Source organism: Oncorhynchus masou, unplaced genomic scaffold (assembly GCF_036934945.1).
Source record: "Oncorhynchus masou masou isolate Uvic2021 unplaced genomic scaffold, UVic_Omas_1.1 unplaced_scaffold_3183, whole genome shotgun sequence".
Classification (NCBI taxonomy): domain Eukaryota; kingdom Metazoa; phylum Chordata; class Actinopteri; order Salmoniformes; family Salmonidae; genus Oncorhynchus; species Oncorhynchus masou.
In genome coordinates, this window is record NW_027009599.1 from 22,501 (window position 1) to 42,920 (window position 20,420).

The 20,420-nt window shown below is 48.0% G+C and overlaps 1 protein-coding gene across 1 annotated transcript in view; it reads right to left on the reverse strand.

Moving 5' to 3' along the window:
- Positions 1-19,756, reverse strand: part of LOC135534240 (phosphofurin acidic cluster sorting protein 2-like) — a gene marked incomplete at its 5' end in the record, with an annotated part of 34,131 nt that extends 14,375 nt beyond the window's left edge. Inside the window, 10 exons of the mRNA XM_064961323.1 lie at positions 208-314; positions 530-634; positions 795-927; positions 1,739-1,869; positions 2,475-2,546; positions 6,482-6,545; positions 13,820-13,971; positions 15,255-15,314; positions 18,831-18,911; positions 19,640-19,756. Of these exons, the coding sequence (XP_064817395.1) occupies positions 208-314; positions 530-634; positions 795-927; positions 1,739-1,869; positions 2,475-2,546; positions 6,482-6,545; positions 13,820-13,971; positions 15,255-15,314; positions 18,831-18,911; positions 19,640-19,756 (1,022 nt within the window). The remainder of the gene's footprint in view (positions 1-207; positions 315-529; positions 635-794; positions 928-1,738; positions 1,870-2,474; positions 2,547-6,481; positions 6,546-13,819; positions 13,972-15,254; positions 15,315-18,830; positions 18,912-19,639) is intronic.
- Positions 19,757-20,420: the final 664 nt, after the last annotated feature.

The following is a 20,420-nucleotide window of genomic DNA, read 5'->3' on the forward strand; positions in this document are numbered from 1 at the left end:
AGACGATTGGCTCAGTAACTACGACGACAAGAGTGTGTGACGCTGCTCGCAGTGCCAATGTTGTGTTCCAAGTCTTTCAGGGATTCACAGACACACACTAATAATGTACGAACAAGTGAGTTGTTTTTGGGATATAAATCATTCTGATAAGTAGTGTATATTATTATTATTATGATTAAAATGAGAATGTGAAAGAGGATGGCTTACAATCTCTGTATGCGTGAGACGATGGTGTTGAAGGCGGCCTGGATGTCTGCTGTAGTACAGGTACACACCACCGGGAGGTGCTGGTTCTGGAGAACGTCTGACAGATACTGAAACACAACGGATGGAAGAGAAAACAGAGAATATATAAAAACGAGAGATGCCGAAAGAGAAATGTAATGTGAGAATAAGTGTTTGTTAAAGAGAAAGAAAAAGGTTTAAAAAATATATTTTTATTTTTTATTTTTTAAACATGTTATATTCCCTCTTTTGGTCGTCATGGAGACGACGAGTCACTTCGTCTATGTCATTTCCTGTCTCTTACCTGGCCCTGCCAATCAGATGTGTTGATGAGGATGATGCTGTCAGGTAGCTGGTGGTCAGACACCAGGATGTGGTTCAGCTGGTCATACACAGTCTTCCTGGGGATCTGTGGACGAGGGAATATACTTATGGAAGACATCGAAAAGAAATTCATCTCACATCTCAGACACATCCACTACAAACAGTTATATATTAAAGTTACAGACTCGGGAATTCTGACTTGATCGGCCAGCTACAACCCCCCCCCAGTCTGCTCCTCCTCCCACCTGTAGATGGCAGTGTGTGTCGAGGGAGCGTTCGTTATCCAGGCTGTTGGCTCTCTCGTTCTGTGGTCTGTTGGGCTGGCGCTCCTTTAGGGATGTACTCCTCCCTCTCCTCCCCGCCAACTTAGGTTCCTGCCTGGTGACGTGAGAACGCACGCGACAATGAGGACAGAGTAGGACCAGCTTGAGGGGAATGCAGGGTAGGAGGTAGTTTTAACATGTAGGTAGGAAGTGGGAGGGGGGCTGGGGAGTGAGAGGGAATTTTTGCATGTAGGTAGGGGTAGGGGGAGGTGGGGAGTGGGAGGGGAGAGTAATTTTTACATGTAGGTAGGGGTAAGGGGAGGTGGGGAGTGGGAGGGGAGGAGAGTAATTTTTGCATGTGGGTGGGGGTAGGGGGGAGGGAGGAGGTGGGGTGGGAGGGGAGGTAGGGAGTGGGAGGGGAGAGTAATTTTTACATGTAGGTAGGGGTAAAGTGATGCATATGCTCCCAACATTTGAATGGGCAGACTGGTTTCCTACAAACTGAACCATAATGGACGGAACAAGCTGAAGTCGAGAAGACACTCAGCAATTCATCTTTCCCAGATTCCTTGCATCTGGTCTTCACACTTCCTTTTCAAAACACATTTATTTATTTATTTGACCTTTATTTAACCAGGCAAGTCAGTTAAGAACAAATTCTTATTTTCAATGACGGCCTGGGAACAGTGGGTTAACTGCCTGTTCAGGGGCAGAACGACAGATTTGTACCTTGTCAGCTCGGGGATTCGAACTTGCAACCTTCCGGTTACTAGTCCAACGCTCTAACCACTAGGCTACCCTGCCGTCCATTGGAGAAGAAGGTTTTAAAGAAAGGGACCATGGACCTTTCTTCTCCAATGAGGAGGCGAGGAGACGTTGGGGGAAATGGCGTTAAAGATGAACTGAGAGAGTCGGACAGTATTTACCATCTGTTGGAAGGGATGATGAGGGACTCGGTCTTCTTCATCTTGCCAGTAGGGGGCAGCTTCTCCAGGAAGGTGTCCATGTTATCCATCTCCAGCTCTGTGGTGGGGGTCACTGCCTCAGGTTGCTCTTCCTGCTGGGACGGAGCAAAGACAGGGACAATGTATTGTATTGGGGATGTGAAGTCTGTTTGTACACTGTATACTTGGAGCCTGTTGATATTTGGAGGGGGTGATATTTGTAAACTGACTGGGTCTTTAATTGCCCCTGAGGGGGTGATATTTGTAAACTGACTGGGTCTTTAATTGCCCCTGAGGGGGTGATATTTGTAAACTGACTGGGTCTTTAATTGCCTCTGAGGGGGTGATATTTCTAAACTGACTGGGTCTTTAATTGCCCCTGAGGGGGTGATATTTGTAAACTGACTGGGTCTTTAATTGCCTCTGAGGGGGTGATATTTGTAAACTGACTGGGTCTTTAATTGCCCCTGAGGGGGTGATATTTGTAAACTGACTGGGTCTTTAATTGCCCCTGAGGGGTGATATTTGTAAACTGACTGGGTCTTTAATTGCCCCTGAGGGGGTGATATTCGTAAACTGACTGGGTCTTTAATTGCCCCTGAGGGGTGATATTCGTAAACTGACTGGGTCTTTAATTGCCCCTGAGGGACTAAATAAAGTTGTATTGAAATGAATTTAAATGAAAACAGAGACCAGCGTTTTCTAGGATAATACCTACATATGAGCCCTTCTCTGAGACACTGTCGACCTGGAACGTGGCCCCGCTGCTCTCAGTCGGGTCTGGTTCCACCTGGAGGGAGAACAGAGGGAGGGAAAACTGAGGGACAATAATGGAGGAGAATAGGTACCACTTATTACTGATGGGGTTTACTGACCGGACTGGGTGGTTCTGTGTTACTGACCGGGCTGGGTGGTACTCTGTTACTGACCGGGCTGGGTGGTTCTGTGTTACTGACCGGGCTGGGTGGTACTCTGTTACTGACCGGGCTGGGTGGTTCTCTGTTACTGACCGGGCTGGGCGGTTCTCTGTTACTGACCGGGCTGGGTGGTACTCTGTTACTGACCGGGCTGGGTGGTACTCTGTTACTGACCGGGCTGGGTGGTTCTCTGTTACTGACCGGGCTGGGTGGTTCTGTCTGTTACTAACCGGGCTGGGTGGTTCTCTGTTACTGACCGGGCTGGGTGGTACTGTCTGTTACTAACCGGGCTGGGTGGTTCTCTGTTACTGACCGGGCTGGGTGGTTCTCTGTTACTGACCGGGCTGGGTGGTTCTGTCTGTTACTAACCGGGCTGGGTGGTTCTGTCTGTTACTGACCGGCTGGGTGGTTCTGTGTTACTGACCGGGCTGGGTGGTACTCTGTTACTGACCGGGCTGGGTGGTACTCTGTTACTGACCGGGCTGGGTGGTACTCTGTTACTGACCGGGCTGGGTGGTTCTCTGTTACTGACCGGGCTGGGTGGTTCTGTCTGTTACTGACCGGCTGGGTGGTTCTGTGTTACTGACCGGGCTGGGTGGTACTCTGTTACTGACCGGGCTGGGTGGTTCTGTCTGTTACTGACCGGCTGGGTGGTTCTGTCTGTTACTGACCGGGCTGGGTGGTTCTCTGTTACTGACCGGGCTGGGTGGTTCTGTCTGTTACTGACCGGGCTGGGTGGTTCTGTCTGTTACGGACCGGGCTGGGTGGTTCTGTCTGTTACTGACCGGGCTGGGTGGTTCTCTGTTACTGACCGGGCTGGGTGGTTCTGTCTGTTACTGACCGGACTGGGTGGTTCTGTCTGTTACTGTCCGGGCTGGGTGGTTCTCTGTTACTGACCGGGCTGGGTGGTTCTCTGTTACTGACCGGGCTGGGTGGTACTCTGTTACTGACCGGGCTGGGTGGTTCTCTGTTACTGACCGGGCTGGGTGGTACTCTGTTACTGACCGGGCTGGGTGGTTCTGTCTGTTACTGACCGGGCTGGGTGGTTCTGTCTGTTACTGACCGGGCTGGGTGGTTCTGTGTTACTGACCGGGCTGGGTGGTTCTCTGTTACTGACCGGGCTGGGTGGTTCTCTGTTACTGACCGGGCTGGGTGGTTCTGTCTGTTACTGACCGGGCTGGGTGGTTCTGTGTTACTGACCGGGCTGGGTGGTTCTCTGTTACTGACCGGGCTGGGTGGTTCTCTGTTACTGACCGGGCTGGGTGGTTCTGTCTGTTACTGACCGGGCTGGGTGGTTCTCTGTTACTGACCGGGCTGGGTGGTTCTGTCTGTTACTGACCGGGCTGGGTGGTTCTGTCTGTTACTGACCGGGCTGGGTGGTTCTGTCTGTTACTGACCGGGCTGGGTGGTTCTGTCTGTTACTGACCGGGCTGGGTGGTTTTGTATGTTACTAACCGGGCTGGGTGGTTCTGTGTTACTAACCGGGCTGGGTGGTTCTGTCTGTTACTGACCGGGCTGGGTGGTTCTGTGTTACGGACTGGGCTGGGTGGTTCTGTTACTGACCGGGCTGGGTGGTTCTGTCTGTTACTGACCGGGCTGGGTGGTTCTGTCTGTTACTGACCGGGCTGGGTGGTTCTGTGTTACTGACCGGGCTGGGTGGTTCTGTGTTACTGACCGGGCTGGGTGGTTTTGTATGTTACTAACCGGGCTGGGTGGTTCTGTCTGTTACTGACCGGGCTGGGTGGTTCTGTGTTACTGACCGGGCTGGGTGGTTCTGTCTGTTACTGACCGGGCTGGGTGGTTCTGTGTTACTGACCGGGCTGGGTGGTTCTGTCTGTTACTGACCGGGCTGGGTGGTTCTGTCTGTTACTAACCGGGCTGGGTGGTTCTCTGTTACTGACCGGGCTGGGTGGTTCTCTGTTACTGACCGGGCTGGGTGGTTCTCTGTTACTGACCGGGCTGGGTGGTTCTCTGTTACTGACCGGGCTGGGTGGTTCTGTCTGTTACTAACCGGGCTGGGTGGTTCTGTCTGTTACTGACCGGGCTGGGTGGTTCTGTCTGTTACTGACCGGGCTGGGTGGTTCTGTCTGTTACTGACCGGGCTGGGTGGTTCTGTCTGTTACTGACCGGGCTGGGTGGTTCTGTGTGTTACTGACCGGCTGGGTGGTTCTGTCTGTTACTGACTGGACTGGGTGGTTCTGTCTGTTACTGACCGGGCTGGGTGGTTCTGTCTGTTACTGACCGGGCTGGGTGGTTCTGTCTGTTACTGACCGGGCTGGGTGGTTCTCTGTTACTGACCGGCTGGGTGGTTCTGTGTTACTGACTGGACTGGGTGGTTCTCTGTTACTGACCGGGCTGGGTGGTTCTGTCTGTTACTGACCGGCTGGGTGGTTCTGTCTGTTACTGACCGGGCTGGGTGGTTCTGTCTGTTACTGACCGGGCTGGGTGGTTCTCTGTTACTGACCGGGCTGGGTGGTTCTCTGTTACTGACCGGGCTGGGTGGTTCTGTCTGTTACTGACTGGACTGGGTGGTTCTGTGTTACTGACCGGGCTGGGTGGTTCTGTCTGTTACTGACCGGGCTGGGTGGTTCTGTCTGTTACTGACCGGGCTGGGTGGTTCTCTGTTACTGACCGGGCTGGGTGGTTCTGTGTTACGGACCGGGCTGGGTGGTTCTGTCTGTTACTGACCGGGCTGGGTGGTTCTCTGTTACTGACCGGGCTGGGTGGTTCTCTGTTACTGACCGGGCTGGGTGGTTCTCTGTTACTGACCGGGCTGGGTGGTTCTGTCTGTTACTGACCGGGCTGGGTGGTTCTCTGTTACTGACCGGGCTGGGTGGTTCTGTGTTACTGACCGGGCTGGGTGGTTCTCTGTTACTGACCGGGCTGGGTGGTTCTGTGTTACTGACCGGGCTGGGTGGTTCTCTGTTACTGACCGGGCTGGGTGGTTCTGTGTTACTGACCGGGCTGGGTGGTTCTCTGTTACTGACCGGGCTGGGTGGTTCTGTGTTACTGACCGGGCTGGGTGGTACTCTGTTACTGACCGGGCTGGGTGGTTCTGTGTGTTACTGACCGGGCTGGGTGGTTCTGTCTGTTACTGACCGGGCTGGGTGGTTCTGTGTTACTGACCGGGCTGGGTGGTTCTCTGTTACTGACCGGCTGGGTGGTTCTGTGTTACTGACTGGACTGGGTGGTTCTCTGTTACTGACCGGGCTGGGTGGTACTCTGTTACTGACCGGGCTGGGTGGTTCTCTGTTACTGACCGGGCTGGGTGGTTCTGTCTGTTACTGACCGGGCTGGGTGGTTCTGTCTGTTACTGACTGGACTGGGTGGTACTCTGTTACTGACCGGGCTGGGTGGTTCTGTGTTACTGACCGGGCTGGGTGGTTCTGTCTGTTACGGACCGGGCTGGGTGGTTCTCTGTTACTGACCGGGCTGGGTGGTTCTGTCTGTTACTGACCGGGCTGGGTGGTTCTGTGTGTTACTGACCGGGCTGGGTGGTTCTGTCTGTTACTGACCGGGCTGGGTGGTTCTCTGTTACTGACCGGGCTGGGTGGTTCTCTGTTACTGACCGGGCTGGGTGGTTCTGTCTGTTACTGACCGGGCTGGGTGGTTCTGTGTTACTAACCGGGCTGGGTGGTTCTGTGTTACGGACTGGGCTGGGTGGTTCTGTGTTACGAACTGGGCTGGGTGGTTCTGTGTTACGGACCGGGCTGGGTGGTTCTGTGTTACTAACCGGGCTGGGTGGTTCTGTTACTAACCGGGCTGGGTGGTTCTGTTACTAACCGGGCTGGGTGGTTCTGTTACTAACCGGGCTGGTGTGGATGCCGATCTCTGTCTGAGAACTGGAGAGAGAAATGCCCTCGAAATATGGCCTGCAACAACAAAAATAACGTTTTTAATGATAATAATAACAACAATAATAATAACACAAGTGAAAACATCATGAATGTATAAAACACATGTGTTTGCTGTAAAAGTAACAGTTGGAGCTGATTTTAAAAAAGCACCATACAAATCTGAGTGACAGCAACTGAAAGCACGTACACAGGCATATACACAAGGCTAATCTGAAAACAAGACTCCCTAAATTTTATCAGCATATCGATTGCGCAACCAGGGGTGGAAAAACCTTGGATCACTGTTACTCTAACTTCCGCGACGCATATAAGGCCCTGCCCCGCCCCCCATTCGGAAAAGCTGACCACGACTCCATTTTGCTGATACCTGCCTACAGACAAAAACTAAAAAAAGAAGCTCCCACGCTGAGGTCTGTCCAACGCTGGTCCGACCAAGCTGATTCCACACTCCAAGACTGCTTCCATCACGTGGACTGGGACATGTTTCGTATTGCGTCAGATAACAACATTGACGAATACGCTGATTCGGTGTGCGAGTTCATTAGAACGTGCGTTGAAGATGTCGTTCCCATAGCAACGATTAAAACATTCCCTAACCAGAAACCGTGGATTGATGGCAGCATTCGCGTGAAACTGAAAGCGCGAACCACTGCTTTCAATCAGGGCAAGGTGTCTGGTAACATGACTGAATACAAACAGTGCAGCTATTCCCTCCGTAAGGCTATCAAACAAGCTAAGCGTCAGTACAGAGACAAAGTAGAATCCCAATTCAACGGCTCAGACACAAGAGGCATGTGGCAGGGTCTACAGTCAATCACGTACTACAGGAAGAAATCCAGCCCAGTCACGGACCAGGATGTCTTGCTCCCAGGCAGACTAAATAACTTTTTTGCCTGCTTTGAGGACAATACAGTGCCACTGACACGGCCTGCAACGGAAACATGCGGTCTCTCCTTCACTGCAGCCGAGGTGAGTAAAACATTTAAACGTGTTAACCCTCGCAAGGCTGCAGGCCCAGACGGCATCCCCAGCCGCGCCCTCAGAGCATGCGCAGACCAGCTGGCTGGTGTGTTTACGGACATATTCAATCAATCCCTATACCAGTCTGCTGTTCCCACATGCTTCAAGAGGGCCACCATTGTTCCTGTTCCCAAGAAAGCTAAGGTAACTGAGCTAAACTACTACCGCCCGTAGCACTCACTTCCGTCATCATGAAGTGCTTTGAGGGACTAGTCAAGGACCATATCACCTCCACCCTACCTGACACCCTAGACCCACTCCAATTTGCTTACCGCCCAAATAGGTCCACAGACGATGCAATCTCAACCACACTGCACACTGCCCTAACCCATCTGGACAAGAGGAATACCTATGTGAGAATGCTGTTCATCGACTAAAGCTCGGCATTCAACACCATAGTACCCTCCAAGCTCGTCATCAAGCTCGAGACCCTGGGTCTCGACCCCGCCCTGTGCAACTGGGTACTGGACTTCCTGACGGGCCGCCCCCAGGTGGTGAGGGTAGGTAACAACATCTCCTCCCCGCTGATCCTCAACACTGGGGCCCCACAAGGGTGCATTCTGAGCCCTCTCCTGTACTCCCTGTTCACCCACGACTGCGTGGCCACGCACGCCTCCAACTCAATCATCAAGTTTGCGGACGACACAACAGTGGTAGGCTTGATTACCAACAACGACAAGACGGCCTACAGGGAGGAGGTGAGGGCCCTCGGAGTGTGGTGTCAGGAAAATAACCTCACACTCAACGTCAACAAAACTAAGGAGATGATTGTGGACTTCAGGAAACAGCAGAGGGAACACCCCCCTATCCACATCGATGGAACAGTAGTGGAGAGAGTAGCAAGTTTTAAGTTCCTCGGCATACACATCACAGACAAACTGAATTGGTCCACTCACACAGACAGCATCGTGAAGAAGGCGCAGCAGCGCCTCTTCAACCTCAGGAGGTTGAAGAAATTCGGCTTGTCACCAAAAGCACTCACAAACTTCTACAGATGCACAATCGAGAGCATCCTGGCAGGCTGTATCACCGCCTGGTACGGCAACTGCTCCGCCCTCAACCGTAAGGCTCTCCAGAGGGTAGTGAGGTCTGCACAACGCATCACCGGGGGCAAACTACCTGCCCTCCAGGACACCTACACCACCCGATGTTACAGGAAGGCCATAAAGATCATCAAGGACATCAACCACCCGAGCCACTGCCTGTTCACCCCGCTATCATCCAGAAGGCGTGGTCAGTACAGGTGCATCAAAGCTGGGACCGAGAGACTGAAAAACAGCTTCTATCTCAAGGCCATCAGACTGTTAAACAGCCACCACTAACATTGAGTGGCTGCTGCCAACACACTGACACTGACTCAACTCCAGCCACTTCAATAATGGGAATTGATGGGAAGGATGTAAAATATATCACTAGCCACTTTAAACAATGCTACCTTATATAATGTTACTTACCCTACATTATTCATCTCATATGCATACGTATATACTGTACTCTATATCATCGACTGCATCCTTATGTAATACATGTATCACTAGCCACTTTAACTATGCCACTTTGTTTACATACTCATCTTATATGTATATACTGTACTCGATACCATCTACTGTATCTTGCCTATGCTGCTCTGTACCATCACTCATTCATATATCCTTATGTACATATTCTTTATCCCCTTACACTGTGTATAAGACAGTAGTTTAGGAATTGTTAGTTAGATTAGTTGTTAGTTAGTTGGTTATTACTGCATTGTCGGAACTAGAAGCACAAGCATTTCGCTACACTTGCATTAACATCTGCTAACCATGTGTATGTGACAAATAAAAATTGATTTGATTTTGATTTGAACATGACCAACAGGATGTGGACACCTGCTCGTCCAACATCTCTTTACAAAATCATGGACTTTAATATGGAGTTGGTCCCCCCTTCGCTGCTATAACAGCCTCCACTCTTCTGGGAAGGCTTTCCACTAGATGTTGGAACATTGATGCTATAACAGCCTCCACTCTTCTGGGAAGGCTTTCCACTAGATGTTGGAACATTGCTGCTATAACAGCCTCCACTCTTCTGGGAAGGCTTTCCACTAGATGTTGGAACATTGCTGCTATAACAGCCTCCACTCTTCTGGGAAGGCTTTCCACTAGATGTTGGAACATTGCTGCTATAACAGCCTCCACTCTTCTGGGAAGGCTTTCCACTAGATGTTGGAACATTGCTGCTATAACAGCCTCCACTCTTCTGGGAAGGCTTTCCACTAGATGTTGGAACATTGCTGCTATAACAGCCTCCACTCTTCTGGGAAGGCTTTCCACTAGATGTTGGAACATTGCTGCTATAACAGCCTCCACTCATCTGGGAAGGTTTTCCACTAGATGTTGGAACATTGCTGCTATAACAGCCTCCACTCATCTGGGAAGGCTTTCCACTAGATGTTGGAACATTGCTGCTATAACAGCCTCCACTCATCTGGGAAGGCTTTCCACTAGATGTTGGAACATTGCTGCTAAAACAGCCTCCACTCTTCTGGGAAGGCTTTCCACTAGATGTTGGAACATTTCTGCGGGGACTTGCTTCCCATACAGCCACACGGTATTAGTGAGATTGGTCTGGCTCGCAGTCGGCGTTCTAATTCAATTCAATTCAATTCAATTCAATTCAAGGGCTTTATTGGCATGGGAAACATGTGTTAACATTGCCAAAGCAAGTAAGGTAGATAATATATAAAGTGAAATTAACAGTAGACATCACACATACAGAAGTTTCAAAACAATAAAGACATTACAAATGTCATATTATATACATAGTGTTTTTACAATGTACAAATGGTAAAGGACACAAGATAAAATAAATAAGCACAGATATGGGTTGTATTTACAATGGTGTGTGTTCTTCACTGGTTGCCCTTTTCTTGTGGCAACAGGTCACACATCTTGCTGCTGTGATGGCACACTGTGGAATTTCACCCAGTAGATATGGGAGTTTATCAAAATTGCATTTGTTTTCAAATTCTTTGTGGATCTGTGTAATCTGAGGGAAATATGTCTCTCTAATATGGTCATACATTGGGCAGGAGGTTAGGAAGTGCAGCTCAGTTTCCACCTCATTTTGTGGGCAGTGAGCATATAGCCTGTCTTCTCTTGAGAGCCATGTCTGCCTACGGCGGCCTTTCTCAATAGCAAGGCTATGCTCGCTGAGTCTGTACATAGTTAAAGCTTTCCTTAATTTTGGGTCAGTCACAGTGGTCAGGTATTCTGCCGCTGTGTACTCTCTGTTTAGGGCCAAATAGCATTCTAGTTTGCTCTGTTTTTTTGTTAATTCTTTCCAATGTGTCAAGTAATTATCTTTTTGTTTTCTCATGATTTGGTTGGGTCTAATTGTGCTGCTGTCCTGGGGCTCTGTAGGGTGTGTTTGTGAACAGAGCCCCAGGACCAGCTTGCTTAGGGACTCTTCTCCAAGTTCATCTCTCTGTAGGTGATGGCTTTGTTGTGGAAGGTTTGGGAATCGCTTCCTTTTAGGTGGTTATAGAATTTAACAGCTCTTTTCTGAATTTTGATAATTAGTGGGTATCGGCCTAATTCTGCTCTGCATGCATTATTTGGTGTTCTACGTTGTACACGGAGGATATTTTTGCAGAATTCTGCGTGCAGAGTCTCAATTTGGTGTTTGTCCCATTTTGTGAAGTCTTGGTTGGTGAGCGGACCCCAGACATTACAACCATAAAGGGCAATGGGCTCTATGACTGATTCAAGTATTTTTAGCCAAATCCTAATTGGTATGTTGAAATTTATGTTCCTTTTGATGGCATAGAATGCCCTTCTTGCCTTGTCTCTCAGATCGTTCACAGCTTTGTGTAAGTTACCTGTGGCGCTGATGTTTAGGCCAAGGTATGTATAGTTTTTGTGTGCTCTAGGGCAACAGTGTCTAGATGGAATTTGCATTTGTGGTCCTGGTGACTGGACCTTTTTTGGAACACCATTATTTTGGTCTTACTGAGATTTACTGTCAGGGCCCAGGTCTGACAGAATCTGTGCATAAGATCTAGGTGCTGCTGTAGGCCCTCCTTGGTTGGTGACAGAAGTACCAGATCATCAGCAAACAGCAGACATTTGACTTCGGATTCTAGTAGGGTGAGGCCGGGTGCTGCAGACTTTTCTAGTGCCCGCGCCAGTTCGTTGATATATATGTTGAAGAGGGTGGGGCTTAAGCTGCATCCCTGTCTAACCCCACGACCCTGTGTGAAGAAATGTGTGTGTTTTTTGCCAATTTTAACTGCACACTTGTTGTTTGTGTACATGGATTTTATGATGTCGTATGTTTTACCCCCAACACCACTTTCCATCAGTTTGTATAGCAGACCCTCATGCCAAATTGAGTCGAAGGCTTTTTTGAAATCAACAAAGCGTGAGAAGACTTTGCCTTTGTTTTGGTTTGTTTATTTGTCAATTAGGGTGTGCAGGGTGAATACATGGTCTGTTGTACGGTAATTTGGTAAAAAGCCAATTTGACATTTGCTCAGTACATTGTTTTCATTGAGGAAGTGTACGTGTCTGCTGTTAATGATAATGCAGAGGATTTTCCCAAGGTTACTGTTGACGCATATTCCACGGTAGTTATTGGGGTCAAATTTGTCTCCATTTTTGTGGATTGGGGTGATCAGTCCTTGGTTCCAAATATTGGGGAAGATGCCAGAGCTAAGGATGATGTTAAAGAGTTTTAGTATAGCCAATTGGAATTTGTTGTCTGTATATTTGATCATTTCATTGAGGATACCATCAACACCACAGGCCTTTTTGGGTTGGAGGGTTTTTTATTTTGTCCTGTAACTCATTCAATGTAATTGGAGAATCCAGTGGGTTCTGGTAGTCTTTAATAGTTGATTCTAAGATCTGTATTTGATCATGTATATGTTTTTGCTCTTTATTCTTTGTTATAGAGCCAAAAAGATTGGAGAAGTGGTTTACCCATGCATCTCCATTTTGGATAGATAATTCTTTGTGTGGTTGTTTGTTTAGTGTTTTCCAATTTTCCCAGAAGTGGTTAGAGTCTATGGATTCTTCAATTACATTGAGCTGATTTCTGACATGCTGTTCCTTCTTTTTCCGTAATGTATTTCTGTATCGTTTTAGTGATTCACCATAGTGAAGGCGTAGACTCAGGTTTTCCGGGTCTCTATGTTTTTTGGTTGGACAGGTTTCTCAATTTCTTTCTTAGATTTTTGCATTCTTCATCAAACCATTTGTCATTGTTGTTAATTCATCCTAAAGGTGTTTGATGGGGTTGAGTTCAGGGCCCTGTGCAGGCCAGTCAAGTTCTTCCACACCGATTTCAACAAACCCATCTATTTCTGGACCTCTCGCTTTGTGCACGGGGGCATTGTCATGCTGAAACAGGAAAGGGCCTTCCCCAAACTGTTGCAACAAAGTTGGAAGCACAGAATCATCTAGAATGGCATTGTATGCTGTAGCATTAAGGTTTCCCTTCAGTGGAACTAAGGGGCCCGAAAAACAGCCCCAGACCATTATTCCTCCTCCACCAAACTTTACAGTTGGCACTATGCATTGTGGCAGGTAGCGATCTCCTGGCATCCACCAAACCCAGATTCGTCCGTCAGACTGCCAGATGGTGAAGTGTGATTCATCACTCCAGAGAACGTATTTCCACTGCTCCAGAGTCCAATGGCGGCGAGCTTTACACCACTCCAGCTGACGCTTGGCATTGCACATGGTGATCTTAGGCTTGTGTGAGGCTGCTCTGCCATGGAAATCCATTACATTAAGCTCCTGATGAACAGTTCTTGTGCTGAAGTTGCTTCCAGAGGCAGTTTGGAACTCAGTAGTGAGTGTTGCAACAGAGGACAGATTTTTACACGCTTCAGGATTTCGGCGGTCCCGTTCTGTGAGCTTGTGTGGCCTACCACTTCCCGGCTGAGCCGTTGTTGCTCCTAGACGTTTCCATTTCACAATAAAGGCACTTACAGTTGACTGGGGCAGTTCTAGCAGGGCGGAAATTTGATGAACTGACTTGTTGGAAAGGTGGCATCCTATGATGATGCCACGTTGAAAGTCACTGAGCTCTTCATTAAGGCCATTCTACTGCCAATGTCTGTCTAATGAGATTGCATGGCTGTGTTTGTCGATGGAGATTGCATGGCGGTGTGTTCGATTTTATACACCTCTCAGCAATGGATGTGGCTGAAATAGCCGAATCCACTAATTTTAATGGGTGTCCGCATACTTTTGTATATACTGAAAACTAGTCCGACTCACTTCAGCTTGGGTTTCGGGGTGCTGAGGACACTGTCGTCATCGTCTAGTTCCGGTCCACTGTCACTGGGGTTCTCTAGGTCCAGACTCTCCAGGTCCAGATCCTCCTCTACCTCTGGAGGGGGTTCTGCCGGGTCCTGCTCTGAGTCCAACACCTGGAACATTCAGAGAGCCGCAGAGAGACACACACACACACAGAGAGAGAGGTGGGAGGGAGAGAGACAGGTGGGGAGGGAGAGAGAGAGAGAGACAGGTGGGGAGGGAGAGAGAGAGAGAGACAGGTGGGGAGGGAGAGAGAGAGAGACAGGTGGGGAGGGAGAGAGAAAGAGACAGGTGGGAGGGAGAGAGACAGGTGGGAGGGAGAGAGACAGGTGGGAGGGAGAGAGAGACAGGTGGGAGGGAGAGAGAGAGACATGTGGGGGAGAGAGGAGAGACAGGTGGGGAGGGAGAGAGACAGGTGGGGAGGGAGAGAGAGAGACAGGTGGGGAGGGAGAGAGAGAGAGACAGGTGGGGAGGGAGAGAGAGAGAGAGACAGGTGGGGAGGGAGAGAGAGAGACAGGTGGGGAGGGAGAGAGAGAGACAGGTGGGGAGGGAGAGAGAGAGAGACAGGTGGGAGGGAGAGAGAGAGAGACAGGTGGGAGGGGGAGAGAGAAAGACAGGCGGGAGGGAGGGGGAGAGAGAGAGACAGGTGGGGAGGGAGAGAGAGAGAGAGACAGGTGGGGAGGGGAGAGAGAGAGAGAGACAGGTGGGGAGGGAGAGAGAGAGACAGGTGGGAGGGGGACAGAGAAAGACAGGCGGGAGGGAGGGGGAGAGAGAGAGAGAGACAGGTGGGGAGGGAGGGGGAGAGAGAGAGAGACAGGTGGGGAGGGAGAGAGAGAGACAGGTGGGGAGGGAGAGAGAGAGAGACAGGTGGGGAGGGAGAGAGAGAGACAGGTGGGGAGGGAGAGAGAGTCAGGTGGGGAGGGAGAGAGAGAGACAGGTGGGGAGGGAGAGAGAGAGAGACAGGTGGGGAGGGAGAGAGAGAGAGACAGGTGGGAGGGGGAAAGAGAGAGACAGGTGGGAGGGGGAGAGAGAGACAGGTGGGAGGGGGAGAGAGAGAGAGCAGGTGGGAGGGGAGAGAGAGAGACAGGTGGGAGGGGGAGAGAGAGAGACAGGTGGGGAGGTAGAGAAGTAGAGGGGGTGGAGATTGAGAGGTAGAGTCAGAGAGAGAGAGTAAGAGGGTGAGAGAGAGAGACAGGTGGGAGGGAGAGAGAGAGGGGGGGAGAGAGAGGGGGGGTGGAGATTGAGAGGTAGAGAGTCAGAGGGAGAGAGTGAGAGGGTGAGAGAGGGCATACAAGAGAACAGATTTTTAACAGTTGCATGAAACCACTGAGAAAAGGAAATTTAAAAAAGGACGTGAGAAGTGTCCAGTAATATGGACAGATTTAACGTTAGTTACCTCGTCTGAGACTCTAAATCTCTTCAGCAGAGCCACAACTCTCTGTTTAAAGTTCTGCTGCTAAAACGCAACAGGACACAGAAACAACTACAAGTCAGCCCCATCACAACTACAACAACAACAACAACAACCTGTCAGTTACCAGGGGTGTATTCACTAGGAACCACAGTACTGAACCTCATGAACCACACTACTGATCCACACCGAAGCAAACGGAATGAAACTATGGAACGCCGTTTGGGTCTTTGCGTGTCAAAAACACGATAACACGATTTGACGTGTCAAAAAAGCTTGTTTGACCAATCAGGACCTGAATATGACTGCACGTCACATAATAATTTAACGCGTTCATTATTTTTTTTTCACGTAGTTATTACACATAGATTATAATATCAATCGCATGTCACAACAATTCATCGGATACGTAAAATTGCTTCTCGCACCTACAGTGCTGGTCATAAAACAAGCTAGCAAGCTGACGGATACAAACTATGTTCTTCTCCAAACACATAGCAAAACGACATAATCTGTTTCAGCTAGCTAACTATTTAGCTAGGTGTCATCATCTAAAATAACCCTAATTTATAAAACAGTTCTTACTTGATTAATGTTGGTCGGACCCATCTGTGTGAATCTAGCCACAATAAGGATTAGTCACAATAGTGGACTTTGCGGTTAGCCTTCAAAATAAAAGTATGTCGTTGACAGTGATGCAAATGAACACAAACAGTGGAATGATGCCATAATTGAATAGATTGAATAAATTGTGCTAAACGAGGTTGAAATGTCATTATATAAAATCAACAAAAGACACTAATTTGTTAATTTGACAAAAATCTGTTGAAATCATACTGGATCTATTATACTTTAGAATTGCATTGGGGGGCATCCGTATTTCACTGTACAGCCTTACCTATGGATTGTGGATCAATGACGTGGGGTATCAGTCTACTCAGTGACACCCAGAGAACATTAGCGTCGTAGCTCTTATTACGGGACTCTGGAACAACTGTGAATTGAGCCACATTTTATTGTCAACCTACGTGTGTATTGAACACTATTCCCGAGGAAAAACAATACTGTGTGGATGTTTTGGAGTCTGATAACTCTGAGGACGACGTTGGCGAAGAAAATATCTTGGGTGTTGAGTAGACTGATACCCCATTTCATTGATCTCCAATCCTTAGGTAAAGCTGTACAGTGTAATATGAATGTCAGTACACACAATAGGCTGACTGGGGAGGTTGAAGCTCGCATCCGCTACAAGACCATGGTGCTTGCCTACGGAGCTGTGAGGGGAACGGTACCGCAGTACCTCCAGGCTCTGATCAGGCCCTACACCCAAACAAGGGCACTGTGTTCATCCACCTCTGGCCTGCTCGCCTCCCTACCACTGAGGAAGTACAGTTCCCGCTCAGCCCAGTCAAAACTGTTCGCTGCTCTGGCCCCCCAATGGTGGAACAAACTCCCTCACGACGCCAGGACAGCAGAGTCAATCACCACCTTCCGGAGACACCTGAAACCCCACCTCTTCAAGGAATACCTAGGATAGGATAAGTAATCCTTCTCACCCCCCCCCCCCTTAAATGATTTAGATGCACTATTGTAAAGTGGCTGTTCCACTGGATGTCAGAAGGTGAATTCACCAATTTGTAAGTCGCTCTGGATAAGAGCGTCTGCTAAATGACTTAAATGTAAATGTTAAATGAGGTGATTTCACACAGTCACAGTCACGCGATAAGAGCTGCAACGCTAATATTTGCGTAAACTCTTCACCAGCTGTGTTCTGTGGGTGTCACCGAGTAGACGGATTTCATTGCTTCACATTTCAACCTTGTTTCACGTTATCTAGTCTAAATATGGCATGATTCCACCAATTGTAACCTTCTGCATCACTTTCAGAAGAGGTACTTTTATTTTGAAGGTAAAACACAAATTCCACTATTGTGCCTGATCCTTATTGTGGCTAGCTTTACAACACATAATCTGATCCGGTCGCGACTCACTAGCCAGATGAAGCTAGCTGGTTGCTTATAACGTTAGCTTTGAGTAACAGGGTTAATAAATAAGGATTGAACTCTTTTTTTTAAATTTCTCCTAAAATGGCTTACCTGAATCTAACTGCCTGTAGCTCAGGACCTGAAGCAAGGATATGCATATTGTTGATCCCATTTGAAAGGAAACACTTTGAAGTTTGTGGAAATGTGAAATTAATGTAGGAGAGTATAACACAATAGATCTGGTAAGAGATAATACAAAGAAAGAAAACATACATTTTTGGGGGGTTTCATCATCTTTGAGTAAGACCAATATATGACTTAGGAATCTAGGTGCAATTTAGATTTTGGCCACTAGATGACAGCAGTGTATGTGCAAAGTGTTACACTGATCCAATGAACCATTGCATTTCTGTTCAAAATGTTGTATCAAGACTGCCCAAATGTGACTTAATTGGTTTATTAATACATTTTCATGTTCAAAACGGTGCCCTCTCCTCAAATAATAGCATGGTATTCTTTCACTGTTATAGTTACTGTAAATTGGACAGTGCAGTTAGATGAACAATAATTTAAGCTTTCTGCCAATATCAGATATGTCTTTGTCCTGGGAAATGTTCTTGTTACTTACAACCTCATGCTAATCGCATTAGCCTACGTTAGCTCAACCATCCCGTATAGCTTTTAAGTAGCTGGCTAGCTATTTATTTTCATGAACTGAAGATCAATTTCAATAGGCGAACAACAAGTGGTTACCTAGCTAATACTTACAAGGATTCCTTAATCACTGTTAAGAATAATGAAAAATGACTGCAGTTTCTACCGGTCATTGTTTTCAGGCTGGTTGTATTGGTGCTAGCTAGGAAAAAAGCTAAAGCTAGCTAGGAACAAAGCTAAAGCTAGCTAGGAACAAAGCTAAAGCTAGCTAGGAACCAAGCTAAAGCTAGCTAGGAACCAAGCTAAAGCTAGCTAGGAACCAAGCTAAAGCTAGCTAGGCACCAAGCTAAAGCTAGCTAGGCACCAAGCTAAAGCTAGCTAGCTACCTCAGAAGTTGCGGTTGAACAAATGATTCTTTATTCCCAACGCGGTATTGTAAACACATTGTTCGTGGCCGTTGTTTGCTTGTTTACAGATTTTTTCTGTACAACTTAGACAGTGCTACTGATTACAACACATAAATCTATAATAAAATAGTGTTAATTGACGTGTATCCTTTTATGACACGCAAAGACCCAAACGGCGTTCCTAATTAAAAACAGGGACGGGACCCTACCTGAATTTGTCCAATAGATATACAATACAATACAAAAAAAACACAATGCTAAATGTTTTGTTACAGTGTACACTAATGAATACACCCCAGTAGACGGAGCCCTCGAGCTCGACAACCAACGTGAAGGAAAAGGAACAAGTGCTATCAATTCACCAGCATCTTAAGACAGAAAAGCAACAACAACAACACTGCTGAGACATTGTGAATTGTACTTTCACAGTAAAAACCCATATCAACTTTAGCTTGCGCTGGGCATAGCATGATGACCACACACACACAAGGGTCTCCTTCCTACCCGTCTCTTACCCTGGTGATTGAAGCAGTTCTTACGATGGACCTTCTCTGCTTCTTAGGCTTCCTCACCTCATACTCATCATCCTCCAGGTCCTGAAGAAACACTCACAGACAGAGACACAGGCAGGTTATCAACCAAATACAGTAGAAACACACACTCCAGGTATGGGGGGACAGAGGAGTCCTTTCTGAATGTCTTCATAGAGGAGGACAGAGTAGAGGACAGAGTAGGGGACAGAGGAGTCTTTGGGACAGTGTAGGGGAACAGAGGAGTCCTTTCTAAATGTCTTCATAGAGGACTGAGTAGAGGACAGAGTAGGGGGACAGAGGAGTCCTTGGGACAGAGTAGGGGACAGAGGAGTCCTTACTAAATGTCTCCATAGAGGACTGAGTAGAGGACAGAGTAGGGGACAGAGGAGTCCTTGGGACAGAGTAGGGGACAGAGGAGTCCTTACTAAATGTCTCCATAGAGGACTGAGTAGAGGACAGAGTAGGGGACAGAGGAGTCCTTACTAAATGTCTCCATAGAGGACTGAGTAGAGGACAGAGTAGGGGACAGAGGAGTCCTTGGGACAGTGTAGGGGACAGAGGAGTCCTTTCTAAATGTCTTCATAGAGGACTGAGTAGAGGACACTGTAGGGGACAGAGGAGTCCTTGGGACAGAGTAGGGGACAGAGGAGTCCTTTCTGAATGTCTCCATAGAGGACAGAGTATGGGGACAGAGGAGTCCTTTCTAAATGTCTCCATAGAGGACAGAGTATGGGGACAGAGGAGTCCTTTCTAAATGTCTCCATAGAGGACAGTATTATATTTGTACTGACCTGACCCTGAACAGCGTCGTCGCTGGCTTCCTGCTCTGAAGAGAAACTCTCATACTCCTCCTCCGAGTAGTTATCTGGAGCACAACACACACACACACACACACACACACACACACACACACACACACACACACACACACACACACACACACACACACACACACACACACACCACCATTAACCTACTGCTGCTGAACTGAATAATATCACATCACACATTATTGATCATGTTTTCAGATGTCACAAGCAGTACTATGGTACATGATGTTCAGTAGTGTGATACGTGAGGTTCAGTACTATGGTACATGATGTTCAGTAGTGTGGTACATGATGTTCAGTAGTGTGCTACATGATGTTCAGTAGTGTGGTACATGATGTTCAGTAGTGTGGTACATGATGTTCAGTAGTGTGGTACATGATGTTCAGTAGTGTGGTACATGATGTTCAGTACCATGGTACATGATGTGTACAGGGTGGTACATGAGGTCCATTACTATGGTACATGATGTTCATTACTATGGTACATGATGTTCAGTACTATGGTACATGATGTTCAGTAGTGTGGTACACGATGTTCAGTAGTGTGGTACATGAGGTTCAGTACTATGGTACATGAGGTTCAGTAGTGTGGTACATGAGGTTCAGCAGTGTGGTACATGAGGTTCAGCAGTGTGGTACATGAGGTTCAGTAGTGTGGTACATGATGTTCAGTAGTGTGGTTCATGAGGTTCAGTAGTGTGGTTCATGAGGTTCAGTAGTGTGGTTCATGAGGTTCAGTAGT